This window comes from Oncorhynchus clarkii, chromosome 3, assembly GCF_045791955.1.
Source record: "Oncorhynchus clarkii lewisi isolate Uvic-CL-2024 chromosome 3, UVic_Ocla_1.0, whole genome shotgun sequence".
NCBI lineage: Eukaryota > Metazoa > Chordata > Actinopteri > Salmoniformes > Salmonidae > Oncorhynchus > Oncorhynchus clarkii.
In genome coordinates, this window is record NC_092149.1 from 54,002,322 (window position 1) to 54,023,753 (window position 21,432).

General features: G+C 42.7%; 1 protein-coding gene across 1 annotated transcript in view; it reads left to right on the top strand.

Annotated features, from left to right (window-relative positions):
- Positions 1–16,783, top strand: part of LOC139406021 (collagen alpha-1(XXVIII) chain-like) — a 40,064-nt gene extending 23,281 nt beyond the window's left edge. The window contains exons 15-35 of the mRNA XM_071148484.1: positions 1,016–1,084; positions 3,597–3,665; positions 5,665–5,733; positions 7,061–7,132; positions 7,252–7,320; positions 7,410–7,481; positions 10,497–10,565; positions 10,717–10,785; positions 11,433–11,501; positions 11,625–11,693; positions 11,806–11,874; positions 13,265–13,333; positions 13,467–13,535; positions 13,627–13,707; positions 13,790–13,825; positions 13,921–13,957; positions 14,058–14,615; positions 14,839–15,140; positions 15,334–15,577; positions 15,732–15,923; positions 16,005–16,783. Coding sequence (XP_071004585.1) covers positions 1,016–1,084; positions 3,597–3,665; positions 5,665–5,733; positions 7,061–7,132; positions 7,252–7,320; positions 7,410–7,481; positions 10,497–10,565; positions 10,717–10,785; positions 11,433–11,501; positions 11,625–11,693; positions 11,806–11,874; positions 13,265–13,333; positions 13,467–13,535; positions 13,627–13,707; positions 13,790–13,825; positions 13,921–13,957; positions 14,058–14,615; positions 14,839–15,140; positions 15,334–15,577; positions 15,732–15,923; positions 16,005–16,012 — 2,361 coding nt within the window. The 3' untranslated portion in view covers positions 16,013–16,783. The remainder of the gene's footprint in view (positions 1–1,015; positions 1,085–3,596; positions 3,666–5,664; positions 5,734–7,060; positions 7,133–7,251; positions 7,321–7,409; positions 7,482–10,496; positions 10,566–10,716; positions 10,786–11,432; positions 11,502–11,624; positions 11,694–11,805; positions 11,875–13,264; positions 13,334–13,466; positions 13,536–13,626; positions 13,708–13,789; positions 13,826–13,920; positions 13,958–14,057; positions 14,616–14,838; positions 15,141–15,333; positions 15,578–15,731; positions 15,924–16,004) is intronic.
- Positions 16,784–21,432: the final 4,649 nt, after the last annotated feature.

Genomic DNA, 21,432 nt, shown 5'->3' on the forward strand with positions numbered 1-21,432 from the left:
CTTATTATTTTCTAGAAGCAATGGCTTTTTGTCTGGCCACTCTTCTGTAAAGCCCAGCACTGTGGAGTGTACAGTTTAAAATGGTCCTATGGACAGATACTCCAATCTCCGCTGTGGAGCTTTACAGCTCCTTCGGGGTCATCTTTGGTCTCTTTGTTGCCTCTCTGATGAATGCCCTCCTTGCCTGGTCTGAGTTTTGGTGGGCGGCCCTCTCTTGGCAGGTTTGTTGTGGTGCCATATTCTTTCAATTTTTTAATAATGGAATAAATGGTGCTCCGTGGGATGTTCAAAGTTTCAGATATTTTATTTATAACCCAACCCTGATCTGTACTTCTCCACAACTTTGTCCCTGACCTGTTTAGAGAGCTCCTTGGTCTTCATAGTGCCGCTTGCTTGGTGGTGTTGCAGACTCTGGGACCAATCAGAACAGGTGTATGTATATGTAAATGTAAAAATATACTGTATGTATACATTTACATATATACATACTGAGATCATGTGACAGATCATGTGACACTTAGATTGCACACTTAGATTGCACACATGTGAACTTTATTTAACTAATTATGGGACATCTGAGGGTAATCGGTTACACCAGATCTTATTTAAGGGCTTCATAGCAAAGTTGGTGAATACATATGCACGCACCACTTTTCCGTTTTTATTTTTTGTAATAATTTTTTTAAATAAGTTATTTTTTTCACTTCACCAATTTGGACTATTTTGTGTATGTCCATTCCATGAAATCCAAATAAAAATCCATTTAAATTACAGGTTGTAATGAAACAAAATAGGAAAAACGCCAAGGGGGGTGAATACTTTTGCAAGGCACTGTATCCCATTGGGCACACACTGGTTGAATTAACATTGTTTCCATGTCATTTCAACAAAATGACGTTGAACCAAAGTGGAATAGACGTTAAATTGAAGTCTGTACCTAGTGGGATAGGCCAATATGCTCATAAAGGGTTAAATACCAACCTTGACCCTCAACCGATTCTATGTTTGATCTCAGGGTGAGTTCGGGCCTCCAGGTCATCCAGGACTTGTTGGACTTACAGGAGCGGGCATCCAGGGGGAGAAGGTAAGTTGAGTGACAAAAGTAACTTACAGTTGAAGTTTACATGCACTTAGGTTGGAGTCATTAAAACTAGTTTTTCAACCACTCCACAAATTTCTTGTGAACAAACTATAGTTTTGGCAAGTCGGTTAGGACATCTAGTTTGTGCATGACACAAGTAAATTTTCCAACAATTGTTTACAGACAGATTATTTCACTTATAATTCACTGTATCACAATTCCAGTGGGTCAGACATGTACATACACAAAGTTCACTGTGCCTTTAAACAGCTTGGAAAATTCCAGAAAATGATGTCATGGCTTTAGAAGCTTCTGATAGGCTAATTTACATCATTTGAGTCAATTTGAGGTGTAACTGTGGATGTATTTCAATGCCTACCTTCAAACTCAGTGCCTCTTTGCTTGACATCATGGGAAAATCAAAAGAAATCAGCCAAGACTTCAGAAAAAAACAATTGCGGACCTCGTTCATCTGTACAAACAATAGTACGCAAGTATAAACACCATGAGACCATGCAGCCATCATACCTTGTGACCTTGTGAAGATGCTGGAGGAAACCAGTACAAAAGTATTTATATCCACAGAAAAACAAGTCCTATATCGACATAACCTAAAAGGCCACTCAGCAAGGAAGAAGCCACTGCTCCAAAACCGCAATAAAAAAAGCCAGACTATGGTTTGCAACTGCACTTCTAGACAAAAATCGTACTTTTTGGAGCAATGTCCTCTGGTCTGACAAAACAAAGATAGAACTGTTTGGCCATAATGACCATCGTTATGTTTGGAGGTAAAAGGGGGAGGCTTGCAAGCTGAAGAACACCATCCCAACCGTGGAGCACCGGGGTGGCAGCATCATGTTGTGGGGGTGCTTTGCTGCAGGAGGGACTGGTGCACTTCACAAAATAGATGGCATCATGAAGGAAATTGTGGATATATTGAAGCAACATCTCAAAACATCAGTCAGTAAGTTAAAGCTTGGTTGCAAATGGGTCTTCCAAATGGACAATGACCCCAAGCATACTTCAAAAGTTGTAGCAAAATGGCTTAAGGACAACAAAGTCAAGGTATTAGAGTGGCCATCACAAAGCCCTAACCTCAATCCTATAGAACATTTGTGGGCAGAACCTAAAAATCGTATGCGAGCATATCTGACTCCGTTACACCAGTTCTGTAAGGAGGAATGGGCCAAAATTCACCCAACTTATTGTGGGAAGCTAGTGGAAGGCTACCTGAAACGTTTGACTCAAGTTAAACAATTTAAAGGCAATGCTACCAAATACTAATTGAGTGTATGTAAACTTCTGTCCCACTGGGAATGTGATGAAAGAAATAAAAGCTCAAATAAATAATTCTCTCTACTATTATTCTGACATTTCCCATTCTTAAAATAAAGTGGTGATCCTAACTGACCTAAGACAGGTAATTTTTACTAGGATTAAATGTCAGGAGTTTAAATGTATTTGGCTAAGGTGTATGTAAACTTCTGACTTCAACTGTAAATCTACACTTGCATGTACATCACATACAAACAGTGGCGATTTTAGCATGTACATTTTGGTGGGCCAAAACAATTGAGGGATACATGCCGGCAAAGGCACTACACAGCACAACACTAAACAATAGATTAATTGCGCTATAACCGTGACAAACGGTGCCCACAAACTGGTAGGGCTTACGTAAAGCTGTCCCAACAGCAGAGTCCCAACAGCAGCCCCAACAACTTACCACTACTACACCTGGCTATCAATAGTGCCTTGTCTGGCAGCGACACAGTTCATTCTGACTCTGCCTTTAAAAAAAATCTAGCTGATATGGCTGACTTGCTTAAACAAATCTGGTTATTACTGACAATTGAGATGTACAAACTATGACATAAGTAACGACCAGAGGATAAGAGGCAAATCGTAATTTCGATTAAGACATTAATGAGCGAGCTAGGACGGACGTAGTCAATATAACTATTTGTTCAGCACTTTTGAAATGTACAGTGACTGAATTCAGAACATGGGCCGTTCTTACGGTGTTGTGCCTGTACACCAAGTCAAAACCATTGGATAAATAAAGGGGACATTTAAGCAGACAATGAAAGCTCTTACAATATTCGATGATTACATTTCTCTAAAACAGGTTATAGTCTACATGTGCACCACCAAGTCAGAACAGTAGGCAAAATTAATGAGAGGAAAATTGACCAAATTATTAGGGTGAGTCTCATGGGCTACTAACGGCTACCAACATACACTTTCTTAACTCAAGAAAGCAAAAAAAGAGACCATGTTTGCATGCGGCTTTATTTTAAGTCAATGATTTGTTCTTTTGTTATATTGTTTGCAAACCGATATGTTACAGGTATTAATGCCAAGATAACATGCAAAACGGGAGGGAGGGGTAAAAATGTGGGGCTCAAAACAGGTGGGACAAGTCGCCACCGCACACACACACACACACACACACACACACACACACACACACACACACACACACACACACGTGATTGTGATTGTTATTCCTCAGGGAGTGGAGGGTCCCAGGGGTCCACCTGGCGGCAGAGGGACACAAGGAGAGGGCTTACCTGGACCTAAGGTTGGTGTTATGCCTAGATAATGTCAAATCAAATTGTATTTGTCAAATACAACCACCTTACAGTGAAATGCTTACTTACAAGCCCTTAAAAAACAATGCAGTTTTAAGAAAAATAAGTGTTAATTAAAAAATAAATGAGTAAATAACAAATAATTAACGAACGGCAGTGAAATAACAGTAGCGAGGCTATATACTGTACCGGTACAGAGTCCATGTGCAGGGGCACAGGTTAGTTGAGGTAATTGAGATAATATGTACATGTAGGTAGATTTAAAGTGACTATGCATAGATAATAAACAGAGAGTAGCAGCAGTGTAAAAGAGGGGGGGAATGCAAATAGTCTGGGTAGCCATTTGATAAGCTGTTCAGTAGTCTTATGGCTTGGGGGTAGAAGCTGTTAAGAAGCCTTTTGGACCTAGACTTGGCACTCCAGTACCGCTTGCCGTGCGGTAGCAGAGAGAACAGTCTATGACTAGGGTGGCTGGAGTCTTTGACAATTTTTAGGGCCTTTCTCTGACACCGCTTGGTATAGAGGTCCTGGATGGCAGGAAGCTTGGCCCCAGGGATGTACTGGGCCGTACGCACTCCCCTCTGTAGTGCCTTGTGGTCGGAGGCCGAGCAGTTGCCATACCAGGCAGTGATGCAAACTGTCAGATTGATCTTGATGGTGCAGCTGTAGAACATTTGAGGATCTGAGGACCCATGCCAAATCTTTTCAGTCTCCTGAGGGAGAATAGGATTTGTCATTCCCTCTTCACGACTGTCTTGGTGTGTTTGGACCATGATATTTTGTTGGTGATGTGGACACCAAGGAACTTGAAGCTATCAACCTGTTCCAAAACAGCCCCGTAGATGAGAATGGGGGCGTGCTCGGTCCTCCTTTTCCTGTAGTCCACAATCATGTCTTTTCTCTTGATCACATTCAGGGAGAGTTTGTTATCCTGGCACCACACGGCCAGGTCTCTGACCTCCTTCCTATAGGCTGTTGAGGTTCAGCTTGGCAGATGTGTTGTTACCTACCCTTACCACCTGGGGGTGGCCCGTCGGAAAGTCCAGGATCCAATTGCAGAGGGAGGTGTTTAGTCCCAGAGTCCTTAGCTTAGTGATGAGCTTTGAGGGCACTGGTGTTGATCGCTGAGCTGTAGTAAATGAATAGCATTCTCACATAGATGTTCCTTTTGTCCAGGTGGGAAAGGGCAGTGTGGAGTGCAATAGAGATTGCATCATCTGTGGATCTGTTGGGGCAGTAAGCAATTTGAAGCGGGTCTAGGTTTTCTGGGACAATGGTGTTGATGTGAGCTCAGACCAGCCTTTCAAAGCACTTTATGGCTACAGACATGAGTGCTATGAGTCGGTAGTCATTTAGGCAGGTTACCTTAGTGTTCTTTGGCACATGGACTATGGTGGTCTGCTTGAAACATGTTAGCATTGCAGACTCAGTCAGGGACCGGTTGAAAATGTCAGTGAAGACACTTGCCAGTTGGTCAGTGCACACTCAGAGTACACATCCTGGTAATCCGTCTTGTGAAGGTTGACCGGTTTAAAGGTCTTACTCACATCGGCTACGGAGAGTGTGATCACACAGTCATCCTGAACAGCAGATGCTTTCATGCATGTTTCAGCGTTGCTTGTCTCGAAGCGAGCATAAAAGTAATTTAGCTCGCCTGTTAAGCTTGTGTCACTGGGCAGGTCGCGGCTGTGCTTCCCTTTTAGTCTGTAATAGTTTGCAAGCCCTGCCACATCCAAAACGCGTAGGAGCCAGAGTAGTACGATTCAATCTTAGTCTTGTATTGATGCTTTGCCTATTTGATGGTTTGTCGGGGGCATAGCAGGATTTCTTATAAGCTTCCGGGTTAGAGTCCAGCTCCTTGAAAGCGGCAGCTCTACCCTTTAGCTCAGTGAGGATTTTGCCTGTAATCCATGGCTTCTGGTTGGGTTATGTACGTACAGTCACTGTAGGGATTTCTTCAAATGCTACTTTCCATTTTCTTACTTCCAGGGCGATCAAGGTTTACCAGGAGAGCTTGGAGTTACAGGGGAAAGAGGTGTTGGTGAGCCAGGGCCAAAGGTAAGACAAATACTTTATACACCCTCTTCCAAATAGTAAAGAAATGCCTCCTCAAATTAGCCTGGTGATCGCTCAGCAGACAGTTTATTAGGTACACCGACTGAACATTAGAATGGGCAAAAACTTGTGACCTAAGCAACTTTGGCAATATCTAGACTTGACAGTTCATGCTGCTTTTAATATTCTGGTCATAAAGTTCTGATCATGGAATTCCGAGTGCATCATGCGTGTACACCTATGTTTAAATGTGTCTACCGTGTCCACAGTGTCTGGATTCCCTTTTCCTGCACTATATTCAAATGCCAGAATGCATTCTACAAACAGTGGAATAGGGAAAATATGAAAATAACATAACAAAAATTGATGCCAGTAGCTAACTACTGCAGCTAACAAGCCAGCTAACCTGTGTATCTTGCCAGCAAGCAAGAAAACGGGTTAGCATAACTCTAGCCAAATAAGAAATATTTTTTCTAAGTATTAGATAGAAGACTAGAATTTATGAGTCAAGCAAACACGTTCCTCACACACTATGAATGTATTTCGTCCAACGTTATAATGAAAAGGTCCCAAAACAGAAGTTTTCTGGAGACTTGTGGGAGGAGTGCTGAAGACCTCGCCCACTGTATCCGCTTTCTGTAGCCTGATTGCGTCCGTCTTTTCAATGCAGTCTTTGAGCATGGTATGTTTGTCAGTGCCAGATGCGCCGGTTCCAGTATCTCAGAAACGGCCAGCCTCCTGGGCTTTTCACATGTGACAGTGTCTACGGTTTACTGTCAATGGTGTGACAAACAAAAAACATCCAGTCATTGGCAGTCCTGTGGGTGAAAACAGCTTATTGATGAGAGGTCGAAGGAGAATGGCAAAAATCCTACAAACTAAGAGTCAAAACAGGCAAACAGGCAAATAATGGTGCAGTACAACAGTGGTGTGCAGAACGACATTTCAGAACACACAACTCATCGGTCCTTGTCACGGATGGTCTATTGCGACCACAGCAGGTTCCACTCCAATCAGCTAAAAACATGAAGAAGCGACTCCAGTGAGCAGAAGTGGAAAAACATTGCCTGGTCTGACCAATCCCGGTTCCTGTTGCGTCATGCTGTTGGCATAGTCAGGATTCGGAATAAGCAGCATGAGTCCATGACCCCATCCTGACCAGTGTCAACAGTATAGGATGGTGTGGGGAATGTTTTCCTAGCACACATTATATCCCTTGATACCAATTCAGGATGTTCTGTAGGCAAAGGTAGTCCGACACCGTACTAGATGAGCATACCTAATAAACTGACCACTGAGTATTTTAAAAAGCTATTTGTTTCTTTTTCAGGGTGAGCCTGGTGCATATGGCCTGGCTGGCTTACCTGGTCTTCCAGGAGAGGACGGGGCTCCTGGACAGAAGGTGTGTTATTTCACCTTTACACCACTTCTATAGATACAATATAGATCTATAGATACAGTATACCACAACAAAAGGGAATGTGCCAATGTGAAAGGGTTTGTTTCTGCCCCCTCTGCCAGGGTGAGTTTGGTATCGCTGGCCTCAGAGGTTCTGAGGGTGCAGCAGGGATCGGCATCCAGGGCGAAAAGGTAGGTTTCACATCCTTACCCTTCTGTCATACTAACCTGTAAGCACCAAGAGGGGGTCACGTAAATTCTGTGTGCTCCACCCCTCCCAGGGAGATCAGGGTCAGAGGGGCATCCGTGGATTACATGGACCTTCTGGCATGACCGGACCCTCAGGGGCAAAGGTGAGAATAACACAATAACACTGTCTGAGACCGAACACGGTCTGATCACTACAGGGCAGGTGTATTGTTATTGACAACTGGGGTTTCATTCTGAGTTTGACAAATCTTAATTGTTCAACCAGTATAGTAATCTATTTTACAGATTGTATTTAGTAAACATATCTTAATTATTTTTGTTTGAGTTCAACCAAAATACTCTAGATCTGGGCTCTCCAACCCTGTTCGTGGAGAGTTACCCTCCTGTAGGTTTTCAATCCAACCCCAGTTGAAACGCAGCTGATTCAGCTTATCAACCAGCTAATTATTAGAATCAGCTGCGCTAGATAAGGGTTGGAGCGAAAAACTTACAGGACAGTATCTCTTCAGGAACAGGGTTGGAGAGCCCTGCTCTAGATGATTACATAGATAGCCCGAACATCTTCACAGAAAGAGCGTGTACCCAAACGTGCTTCAGCCCAGCTTGAACAAAAAAGGGAATTAAGTGCTCAAGTGAGAGACTTAAATGTCCAAAAAACATTCCTAACACTGACACTTCAATGGGTGACTATCTGAGAAAATAAGGTTAAAAGGAGCACCTTGTGTCTGCAATGAATTAATCGATGATAAATGTTTATGTCCTGTTAATAAATGCTCAGATCAATACAAACACAGAGTCCTTATTTGTTCTATATTTTCACCCGTTGAAGTGTCCTGGGGTATAAGGAATGTCTCTGCAGGCTGTAAGGAGTGCATGGATAAAGGGAGTGCACAATATACACTACCATTCAGAAGTTTGGGATCACTTAGAAATGTCCTTGTTTTGGAAAGAAAAACACATTTTTGTCCATTAAAATAACATCAAATTGATCAGAAATACAGTGTAGACATTGTTAATGTTGTAAATGGCTATTGTAGCTGGAAACGGCTGCTTTTTTATGGAATATCTGTAGAGGAAGTCGGAAGTTTACATACACCTTAGCCAAATACATTTAATCTCTGTTTTTCACAAGTCCTCAACTGGCAGCTTCATTAAATAGTACTTGCAAAACACCAGTCTCAACGTCAACAGTGAAGAGGTGACTCCGGGATGCTGGCCTTCTTGGCAGAGTCGCAAAGAAAAAGCCATATCTCAGACTGGCCAATAAAAAGAAAAGATTAAGATGGGCAAAAGAACACAGACACTGGAAAGAGGAACTCTGCCTAGAAGAACAGCATCCCGGAGTTGCCTCTTCACTGTTGACGTTGAGACTGGTGTTTTGCGAGTACTATTTAATGAAGCTGCCAGTTGAGGACTTGTGAGGTGTCTGTTTCTCAAACTAGACACTCTAATGTACTTGTTCTCTTACTCAGTTGTGCACCGGGGCCTCCCACTTCTCTTTCTATTCTGGTTAGAGACAGTTTGTGCTGTTCTGTGAAGGGAGTAGTACACAGTGTTGTACGAGATCTTCAGTTTCTTGGCAATTTCTCACATGGAATAGCCTTAATTTCTCATAACAAGAATAGACTGATGAGTTTCAGAAGAAAGTGCTTTGTTTCTGGCCATTTGGAGCCTGTAATCGGAACCCACAAATGCTGATGCTCCAGATACTCAACTAGTCTAAAGAAGGCTAGTTTTATTGCTTCTTTAATCAGCACAACAGTTTTCAGCTGTGCTAACATAACTGTAAAAATGGTTTTCTAACGATCATTTAGCCTTTTAAAATGATAAACTTGGATTAGCTAACACAACGTGCCATTGGGACACAGGAGTGATGGTTGCTGACAATGGGCCTCTGTACGCCTATGTAGAGAATCCATTAAAAATCAGCCGTTTCCAGCTACAACAGTCATTTACAACATTATCAATGTCTACACTGTATTTCTGATCAATTTTATGTTATTTTAATGGACAAAAAGTTTGCTTTTCTTTCAAAAACAAGGACATTTCTAAGTGACTCCAAACTTTTGGTAGTGTATATGGTAGTGTATATACAAAAGTATGTGGACACCCCTTCAAATTAGTGGATTCGGCTATTTCAGCAACACCCATTGCTGACTAGTGTATAAAATTGAGCACACAGCCATGCTATCTCCATAGACAAATATTGGCAGTAGAATGGCCTTACTGAAGAGCTCAGCGACTTTCAACGTGGCACCGTCATTGGATGCCACCTTTCCAACAAGTCAGCTAGAGCTGCACCATTCAACTGTAAGTGCTGTTATTTTGAAGTGGAAACGTAGCAACAATGGCTATGCCGTGAAGTGGTAGGCCACACAATCTCACTGAATGGGAACGGCGAGTGCTGAAGCAAGTAAAATTGTCTGTCCTCGGTTGCATCACTCACTACCGAGTTCCAAACTGCCTCTGGAAGCAACGTCAGCACAAAAGCTGTTTGTCGGGAGCTTCATGAAATGGGTTTCCGTGGCCGAGCAGACACAAAAGCCTAAGATCATCATGTGCGATGCAAGGCGTCGACTGGAGTGGTGTAAAGCTTGCCACCATTGGACTCTGGAGCAGTGGAAACGTGTTCTCTGGAGTGATGAATTACGCTTCACCATCTGTCAGTCCAGCGGACGAATCTGGGTTTAGTGGATGCCAGGAGAATGCATAGTGCCAACTGTAAAGTTTGGTGGAGGAGGAATAATGGTCTGGGGCTAGGCCCCTTAGTTCCAGTGAAGGGAAATCTTAACGCTACAGCATACAATGACATTCTAGACGATTCTGAGCATGCTGGTATGTTGAGATCAGTGTGGAAGAACTTGACTGGCCTGCACAGAGCCCTGACCTCAACTCCATCAAACAGGCCTAACATCAGTCCCCGACCTCACTGATGCTCTTGTGGCTGAATGGAAGCAAGTCCCCGCAGCAATGTTCCGACGTCTAGTGGAAAGACTTCCCAGAAGAGTGGAGGCTGTTATAGCCGCAAATGGGGGGACCAACTCCATATTAATGCCCATGATTTTGAAATTAGATGTTCAATGAGCAGGTGTCCACATGCGTTTGGTCATGTAGTGTATCTAGAGTTCAAGGGAAATTATTGCCCATTCTTCTTTCAGGGAGAGCCTGGCACACCAGGCCGACTGGGCATGTCAGGACTACCGGGACGGGCCATTGCAGGTCCTAAGGTAAGAAATACACATCTATTAACACCCTGTTTCTCTATGCTGTTCTTGTCAAGTAATGTACATAAGAAACACTGCTACACACAGGTCATTGCCATGCATCATCAGATCCTGGCTGATAAACAGCATTTCCCTATCTCGCCCTCTGTCTCAGGGTGATCTAGGCCCTCCTGGTTCGTCTGGGCCTATTGGAGAGACAGGCTATGGGCTGCCTGGGCCAAAGGTAAGTGTTGCAGTTACCAATAAATAAATCACAAAAAACTGTGGTGAAAGTAACCATGAGACATACAGGTGTAGGATCTTTGATCACCCTGTTCGTGCAGGAAATAATAACGATGTGTGCTTATATTTGTCCTTTTTCACACATGTACAAGTGTGTATTAATACGCATGTGTGAATTAGAAATGTGTTTTTTGCATATCCCAACTCTCCATGAGACACCCTCTGAGAGTGGGGTCAGGGTCTGCCATTATCGACGGCGACCCTGAAGCTATTAGGGTTAAGTGCCTTGCTTAAGGGCACATCAACAGATTTTTCACCTTGTCGGCTCAGGGATTCAAATTGGCGACCTTTCAGTTCCTGGCCCAAGGCTATAACCGCTAAGCGACCTGCCGCCCAAATGCAAACTTGTAGTGTAATCAAGGTTTAAAAAGGCTTCTAAAGTTTGTAGTTTCTACTTTAAAATGTCATACTTGATTTGCCCTAACACAAAAATTTATCAATCCCTACAAAAAATGTAAATTAATTATAATCCACACAATAATTCACATTTCCTGTTGCTGCAGGATTATTTTCCTGCTGTTAGAAAAGTCTCAAATGAAGGTCCTAGACCTGTATGATATGCTCATTGTTTGAATGATGTCTTACCAGGGCGACCGCGGTAATTCTGGTCCACCAGGTCAATTTGGGCCCAAAGGTGAAGGTTTCCCTGGACCAGTGGTGAGTCGTACCAACAAACCAACCTACAAACTCATGAATCTTCATGTCCTAATTGCAGATTGGTGCCGTTTGGTCAAACTCAGTCTCTCATGAAGTTTGGGTTGTCCCCTGTTCCTCGTTTAGGGTCCTCCAGGTCTTCCGGGTCTACAGGGAGAGCAGGGCCCTGAGGGCGTTGGCATCCCAGGACCTAAGGTACTTGTTATTTATCTGGCCCTAAATCCTCTATGCATGTAAATCTCCTACAACCTAGTGCATGGGAATATGACATGTGTATTGTTTGTGTTTGTAAATATGTCTGTCCCAGGGAGACATTGGCTTCAGAGGATTGCCAGGTTTGCCAGGCCCAATGGGAGAGGGTGTGCAAGGACCACCGGTATGAAACTAATATTAACCTCTGACACAAATAGAGATTCCTTATGTAGACAGAGGTCATAGTGAGTGTAATGAGTGACATACACTATATATACAAAAGTATGTGAACACCCTTTCAAATTTGTGGATTCGGTTATTTCAGCCACACCCGTTGCTGTCAGGTGTATAAAATTGAGCAGAAATCCATGAGATCTCTATATACAAACATTGGCAGTACAATGGCCTTACTGAAGAGCTCAGTGACTTTCAACGTGGCACCGTCATAGGATGCCACCTTTCCAACAAGTCAGTTGGTCAAATTTCTGCCCTGCTAGAGCTGCCCTGGTCAACTGTAAGTGCTGTTATTGTGAAGTGGAAACGTCTAGGAGCAACAGCGTCTCAGCCGCGAAGTGGTAGGCCGCACAAGCTCACAGAACGGGACCGGCGAGTGCTGAAGCAGGCAATCCGTAAAAATTGTCTGTGCTCGGTTGCAACACTCACTACCGAGTTCCAAACTGCCTCTGGAAGCAGCATCAGCACAAGAACTGTTTGTCAGGAGCTTCATGAAATCAGTTTCCGTGGTCGAGCAGCCACACACAAGCCTAAGATCACCATGCGCAATGCCAAGCGTCGACTTGAGTTGTGTAAAGCTCGCCGCCATTGGAGCAGTGGAAGCGTTCTCTGGAGTAATTAAAACATTTTCACCATCTGGCAGTCGGACGGACGAATCTGGGTTTGGCGGATGCTAGGAAAACGCAACCTACCCAAATGCATGGTGCCAACTGTAAAGTTTGGTGAAGGAGGAATAATGGTATGGGGCTGTTTTTCATGATTGGGGCTAGGCCCCTTAGTTCCAGTGAAAGGAAATCTTAATGCTACAGTATACAATGACGTTCTAGACGATTCTGTGCTTCCAATCTTGTTGGCAACAGTTTTGGGAAGGCCCTTTCCTGTTTCAGCATGACAATGTCCCTGTGCACAAAGCGAGGTCCATACCGAGATCAGTGTGGAAGAACTTGGCTGGCCTGCACAGAGCCCTGAGCTCTCCCCCATCAAACACCTTTGGGATGAATTGGAACCCCCGACTGCGAGCTAGGCCTAATTGCCCAACATCAGTGCCTAACTAATGCTCTTGTGGCTGAATGGAAGCAAGTCCCTGCAGCAATGTTCCAACATCTAGTGGAAAGCCTTCACAGAAGAGTGCAGGCAAACAGGGAACACACTCAATATTAATGCCCATGATTTTGGAATGAGATGTTTGAAGAGTGTCCACATACTTTTGGTCATGTAGTGTACCTTATCACATATCAGTAGTCCAGCTGTAATGGCAATGCCCAACTTAGTCAACTTCACTGATTCAAGTCTGTAGTATGTCTGTCCCCTCCTATAACACTAGCATCATTGGTTTCCAGGGTAACATTGGAAGGCCAGGACCCCTTGGTCCAACAGGGCCACCAGGAGAAGGTCTGCAGGGCCCCAAGGTATGTTAATTAACGAAGTACATTCCTGACCTATGCCCTTCAGTGTGTTCTAGCACTTTTCCAGGTATCTGACCTTTTTAAATGACCACCCTATGGGTCTTGTTTTGATTTATGGTTCATCTTTTGTTTTTAGGGTGGGCAGGGGTCTCAGGGTGTGACAGGGCCAAGGGGACCCTCAGGGGAAGGATTCCCAGGAGCTAAGGTAAGATTTGTGCTTAACCTCATGGAACTCGTTTACTGATGGATGCAGAGACCTTGTCTCTAACAGCAGTCCTCCTGCCTCTTCACTCCAGGGCGACCGTGGCTTGCAGGGGGAGAGAGGAAATAAGGGCGGAAAGGGAGATCTGGGAGATCATGGGGTTCATGGAGAGTCTGTGAGTCATGTCATATTTTACAACATTTCAAGGTCATGGTATATGATCAATCCATGAATTGAAATGTTTTCTTGTGTCTCAGGGGAGACCAGGAATAAAAGGTGAAGCCGGCCTTACAGTAAGTTCCCAAACTTTGCATACTACATCATTGATGCTGTGATATAGAAGAAATATATAATAAATGAATGTAACTCACACTCCTGTCACTTCCAGAGAGAAGACATCATTAAATTGATCAAGGAAATCTGTGGTAAGACTGTTTAACCGTGATAGTAACAAATCCAAGATAAAACATGAAGCAGAGATGAAATCATGTCAGTAGCTATTCAGCATCTCTCTCATGCTTTCAGGATGTGGAGTGAAGTGCAAGGAGATGCCAATGGAACTTGTATTCGTCATTGACAGCTCAGAGAGTGTTGGTCCGGAAAACTTTGAAATTATCAAGGACTTTGTCACAGCGTTGGTAGACCGTACCACTGTTGGACGTAACACCACCAGAATTGGACTGGTCCTGTACAGTCTGGATGTCAAACTGGAGTTCAACCTGGCACGCTACATGACCAAGCAGGATGTTAAGGAGGCCATCAGGAAAATGCCCTACATGGGTGAGGGCACCTACACTGGCACTGCCATCCGGAAGGCTACCCAAGAAGCCTTCTACAGTGCCCGTACTGGAGTCAGGAAGGTGGCCATTGTCATCACAGATGGAAAGACAGACAAACGAGAGCCTGTGAAGCTAGACATTGCTGTGAGGGAGGCCCATGCTGCCAACATTGAGATGTATGCCCTGGGGATTGTTAACACCTCAGATACAACCCAGGCCGAGTTCCTCCGTGAGCTCAATCTGATCGCCTCGGACCCTGACAATGAACATATGTACCTCATCGACGACTTCAACACTCTACCAGGTGACTAACACGCTCATACGTCTCACCTAGCTGTCTTAAGATGAATGCACTAATTGTAAGTTGCTCTGGATGAGTGTCTGCTAAATGACAGGAAAAAATATATGGAAAATGTGCATAGTATCACACATTACTATACATCGGCTTTGTATTATGTAATCACAACTGACTTAGAGATATCATACACTTTAACGGAGGTTGTCATTTCTCTTCTTCTGTCTTTCAGCTCTGGAGTCAAAACTTGTTAGCCAGTTCTGTGAGGATGAGAATGGAGCCCTTGTGATGAATCGCATCGCTAATGGCTTTGGAACCAATGTGAACAATGGCTATGGGAACCACAGATATGTACCGGAAGCCTATGGGAATAACGGCCTTGGGAATAACGGCTATGTGGACAGCAGCTATGGAAACACCTATCATGAGGATCCTATCCTAAATCCTAGCAGACGCACCAGTTCCCAGAGTTACATCAGAGGCCGTGGAGATACCTTTGCCCTGCCCCTCAACGCTGGACCACTCCCATTGCAGGTCCATGTAATCCTTTACAGGACAGATTTATATCATAAAGAGTAACTCTCATTGGGTTTTTATAGAGGAGCAGTTGAATGATTGCTTTGTAATAGTCATAGTCCTTGCTCTGTTCGTCAATTAATTCCATTTTAGCAGTAAAGACGTTGAGTTATTGTCTAACTAATCTATGTGTGTGTGTGTATTCATCCAGGTGGAGGATGATGAGGAGGGTGAAGATTTAGACATAAGGACCCATGTGCGAGGAGGTATTGTGGCTGTAGTTAACAAGACAGTATCCATCCTCCCTGCAAGGGAAAGATCTCACTCCAACACAACTGTTTCATCGTCATCATCAGGATCAGCATCATCATCCTCCGGAACATTGGGTTCAGCTTCATCCACCAGCTCAGGCCAATTTCGGCCGGTATCAATTCCTAATAATATTTTCCCCCAAGGTTAGGACCTCCTACTACAACATGTTCACAACTAGATCAAAAGTCACATCATCTCTAAATACTGTATGAATTATATAAAGAAACTGGGTCATTTCTGTCTTAACTTTTCGAATGCATTGAATGTCATTATTCTCCTTCTATGTCGTTCTGTCAGAGTCTGTCCAGCTTGATTCCCGCTGTAAGCTGAGTTTGGACCAAGGCACCTGTCGGGAGTATAAAATCCGGTGGTATTATGACAAACAGGCCAATTCATGTGCACAGTTCTGGTATGGTGGCTGTGAAGGAAATGCCAACCGCTTTGAGACCGAGGATGAATGCAAGAAGATCTGTGTTCTATCTAGGACAGGTATGTCCCACAGCTTGTGGTGATCTTAAGCTGTATTTTCTGGCATTCTTTTTGACATGCTCTTCCCTCTATTTTCCACAGCTGGTTAAAACAGGCAGATGATCAATCAACTCATCTGTACAATATTCCATGGAAACCAACCAAAGTGGAGGAGACAATTTTAATATTTAACATGTAATAGTCTACTACTGTTATCTAAATATATTTTTAAAAAGGCATTTATCATTGGTGAAAAACTCCACTTTGCATCTCTCTCTGGGGAAAAAAACTCAACATTGCATCTCTCTCTCGCTCTCGTGCAAAGAATGGGGGACAGACCACTTCAAGATTTCATGAAGTTGCCTTAATTTTCAGATTTTTTACTATCTGAACAACACCTTCCTTAATGAACAAGTCTTTATGATGACTTTATTTGAGGAAGTCTGAATTTGAAGAAAATATAAGGGTGCTATGTTATTTTACTACATTAGAAAAGTGGTCCTACCTTACTCTCGTTATTTTGCAGAATTAACAAATCCATTCAATGCCTCAATGTTACTCAACATTACCTTCGGACTTAGGCTGTTCTGAACAGAGAGGATAGGTTCAAACCCGGATTTTGCCATTTCAGTTTTACATGAGTAAACATCACACAATGTAAATTCTCAAACCACTGAGCCAAGCACATTATGCTGTTCTACACTGAATATTGTATTTTAATATCGGAATAGAGAACTATAGAATTCCTCATTTTTGTAGTATATGTTTTGAATTTAAAAAATGAATTAAGCAAACTAAATTAAGTAGGTGTGGTCATTATTTTTATTGTTTGTTTAATGATATTCCATTTTGGTGATATAGGCCAGGTGGCAGGACTATAAGTGACAGTATGCAATTTACTAAGCATTATTCTTCCAAAACGTTTTGGAAAATGTGATGATTGGAAATTGCACATCACTGTTGATGAAAAAAGCTCATTTGAAATCAATGACCACATTTTTTGTTGTTGACTGGCTTGATGATTGATGATTTTTGTATTTGTTTTTATTAATAAAACGTTGAATGTGGTGTGTGTTACTTTATTACTTCACTGTCAGATGAACAGGTGGAGTTGCCAAATTAACATACTACAATGAAGTCCACCTGATGATACTGCATTTGCAGTGCTGATGACACACAATGGCCTAGAAAAGCATTATAAGGGGAACACGTGTTTGCTATCTACCCAGAATAAACGCAGTTTCCTTTTCTATATTGTACTATTACTTTCAGCTTTATAAAGGAAGCATGGTAACGATTAACACTCTGTACGCAGGCACACTTCAAACGGCAAGACAGCTAATTTGCATATCCCCTTGACCTTCAACCTCGAGTGATTCTGATTAGCTGTTAAACACAAGGGAGTTACGGACTATGATTAAATGTGTATAGCTCCATATACTACAGTAACAACGTTAATGTAGTTAGCGATTGCCACAAAATTCCTTACCTAAACTTATATTAACTTGCCTTGACACATTATACACTACTCGTCATGTGTTAAGACAGTACACTCATACAAGGGGTATACAGTAGTAGCCAAGTACCTCAACTTCACGACGAGGATTTCATCCACGGAATTGTGCGCAGATTTAGTACAGTAGTCTAGCTAGTTTTTTAAATGAACTTCTGACTCCGAGTCGCTAACCTTATGCAGTCAATACTTTAAAAAATGTAAAAGCCTTGATACACTGGACATTTTGAGAGGCAATGTTGTCAGCAATGGTTGCTGCAACCATTTTACATTGAAAATAAGCACATTTTTATAATCTGGGGAATCTTAATCGGCAGCTCCATCTTCGGTGTGTTCGTAAATTCACTCTGCCTTGACACATGGCGAGTAGTGTAATGAGTCAAGGCTGTACTTGCTTGTTTCGTCACATAAACTGAAATTAGCCGAACTATTCAAATTTTAACAACCAGGAAATGGCGGAGAGATTTCTGCATAGCGCATCTTTAAGACAAAACTGTACTTCGGCCACTCAGGAACATTCACTGTCTTTGTTAGCTAATAAATTCCAGTACAGATGTGGCAGTCAACAGGCAACAACAAGCTATAGGAGATGAGTAAATAAATGGGTGAATTGAGTTAAATTAATATATGCTGCATATGAAATCTAAATCATATGTCCATGTGCTCATTTCTCTAGTGTCTCAGCCCACTCCTTTGCCAGCAATTGCTTGGCAATATTGCCTATTCTTCCTGTGAATTTCCGTCTATGCTTTTGGCGTGTTGATGCCATTCTCAGTTCGGAATGTGCATTCCACATCAGGGCTGCCAACTTTTGAAAAAAGCTTGGCGTGAGATTTGCTATGTGAATTTCATTGCCCCCTGGCACAAATCCTAGACAGGGAACTGGGGGTCCCCCCCCCCCCAGGAAGATTTTACTGTTTTAAAGCTAATTTCCTGCAATTCTTCATATTTTAACATGGCTTAGGCCTATGACCAGTGTAAAGAAGGAGGTGCATTCAGGATGCTTTGAATATTAAATGAACACTCAAAATTCGACAGCTTTATCACTTTGAGATTTTGGGGGGAATGAAATGTAAAGTATGCTAATATTTTTTAAACATTTTTTTTAGGAAGTATGACATTTTATTCACACAGAAATGAAATGGGATAGGGAGACAGGCAAATGCTAGAAACAGTGGGAAGGTTGGGAGCAGGGATTGATCTCTGTTTTCAGGTGGAAAGTTGTATGCGACACATGCCGGGGAGTGTCACCACTACATCAAATTGTAATATTATTGGTTGATGGCAGTCGGAAACCAAATCATAGATTGCAGTCTGCTTGTCCATAAATTGCTTTCAAGGTAAGGACACAAACATTTTCTATTTTGTAATTTGGGTGAACTATCTCTTTAAAATAGAGCAGGAAGAAAATCCTGCTAGTTCTCCAGAAGGGTAGGCCACCCCTGATCTATGTTTCCCAAGTTCTGGGTGTTTGAAAATGTTCTCGTTCTAACAATTAATTTCTCAAAATCACCCACATTTCAAAAAAAATCTAAAGAATATCAATATTCAGAGGGTTTATGTCTACTAGTTGAATACGCTTGCCATCATCGTACTCTACACAGACAAAATATGATGTGTTTATGAGTCGTGTGTCCCTCTACTAAATACTAAAATGCCAACAATTATATTTGATTCCTGGAGCATTTAATATCCAAAGATTATTTGTATGACTTATTCAAAACTGTCTGTGAATGGCTGCAAAGATACATAGCCTATCAATCAAATGTATTTATAAAGCCCTTCTTCCATCAGCTAATGTCACAAAGTGCTGTACAGAAACCCAGCCTGAAACCCCAAACAGCAAGCAATGCAGGTGTAGAAACACGGTGGCTAGGAAAAACTCCCTAGAAAGGCCAGAGCCTAGGAAGAAACCTAGAGAGGAACCAGGCTATGAGGGGTGGCCAGTCCTCTTCTCTCTGTGCCGGGTGGAGATTATAACAGAACATGGCCAAGATGTTCAAATGTTCATAGATAACCAACAGGGTCACTATCTGATTTCAAATTGGGAAAAAGTAGAATAATATAGTAAGTGTGGGGAATAATATTTTTGTTCTTGCTGACAAGCACAGTAATTACCATATATTTTAGCCAAATTGTTAAGAATGAGAATTGTTCCACTGATCAGACTAAATAAATAACTTATAAAATCTCCTGAAGACTACATGACATAAATCTGCCCCTACACTCAACCCAAATCATTTTCTACTTATTGTCCCTCCTCTAGAATCAAATGACACTTTTGGGTTCATAATCTGTTTGACAAAATTATTTTTCATAGTTACAAATCACGTCACCCTACCAAACTTCCCTGCTAAAACTTACTCTAGTGCAGGTCTGTCTGTCTTCTGTCTTTTTGTTGTCACAGGCTAAATGCCAATCACCAAAGGAGGGGCAAGTGTGGATTATATCGACTTTAATACATGCTGTAAAAAGGCTGCATTCTGCAATAGGGACAGCAACCTAATTTTGTTGACAACATTGTAGATAAAACAGGTCTACAGTGCTGCTCTTTTTACAGTTTTAGAAACTTGGCGGAGAACGTCTCTCTCCATTCAGCTCCACTCTAATCTTGATGGGCGTTTCTTTAAAACATGCATCCAATCCCCTTGATCCTTTACATAACTAGACCAATCATATCCTTCAAATGTGCCACGGTTCACAGTGCTGTGTGGTAAGACAGGACAATGATAGATGTTCTGCTCATGATGTTAAATTGCAGGCGCAGATGCTCCGATTTCAAAACGACTTGGAGCACAGTTGAATAGTTAGAAAAATAAAAGCAGTACTTTTCAATGCGTGAGATATAAGGTCAAATGCGTGTGTCTCACCGCCATTGCATGAGAGTTGGCAGCTCTGCCACATTGTGACGAAACTAAAGTGAAAAGGGAATAGGAAAATGTTACATTACACCACCCATAACCCTGCAATCATAATACCAAAACACCCCCCTTATCCCACTACTTTGCCCTAACCGTTCCTACACCTGGCCACCGGCCTGGGAGTATGGCACTCTTTCCTTCAACACCTGCAACTCTTCTGCAGTAAAATCTTTCTCTCCCAATAACGTTTATGCTGCTGCAACTACTACTTTTAGCTTCTGTGACTTCCTTTCCATCTTTGCTGTACAGGTCATTACCATAGCGATGAACACCAAGCAACCAACCTTGCTAAAAAACAAACTGTTCGGGTCCGCGTCAGTCAATATAAGGCCCTCAACCGCCCTCCTTTCGGAAAAGCTGATCACGGCTCCATTTTGTTGCTTCCTGCCAATAGAAAAAAACTAAAACAGGAAGCTCCTGGCTCAGGTCTGTTCAACGCTGGTCCGACCAATCTGATTCCACGCTTCAAGACTGCTTCGATCAAGTGGACTGGGATATGTTCCGCACGAATATGCTGATTCGGTGAGCGAGTTTATTTGCAAGTGCATCGGCGATGACAGCAACTATTAAAACATTCCCAAACCAGAAACCGTGGATTGATGGAAGCATTCGCACATAACTGAAAGCGCGAACCACTGCTTTTAATTAGGGCAAGGTGACCGGAAACATGACCGAATACAAACAGTGTAGCTATTCCCTCTGCAAGGCAATCAAACAAGCTAAGCATCAGTATAGAGACAAAGTAGAGTCACAATTCAACGGCTCAGACACAAGAGGTGTCTTGCTCCCAGACAGACTAAACAACTTCTTTGCTCGCTTTGAGGACAATACAGTGCCACTGACACGGCCCGCTACCAAAACCTGCGGACTATCCTTCACTGCAGCCGATGTGAGAAAAACATTTAAACGTGTTAACCCTCGCAAGGTTGCAGGCCCAGACGGCATCCCCTCAGAGCATGCGCAGACCAGCTGGCTGGTGTGTTTATGGACATATTCAATCAATCCTTATCCCAGTCTGCTGTTCCCACATGCTTCAAGAGGGCCACCATTGTTCCTGTTCCAAAGAAAGCTAAGGTAACTGAGCTAAACGACTACC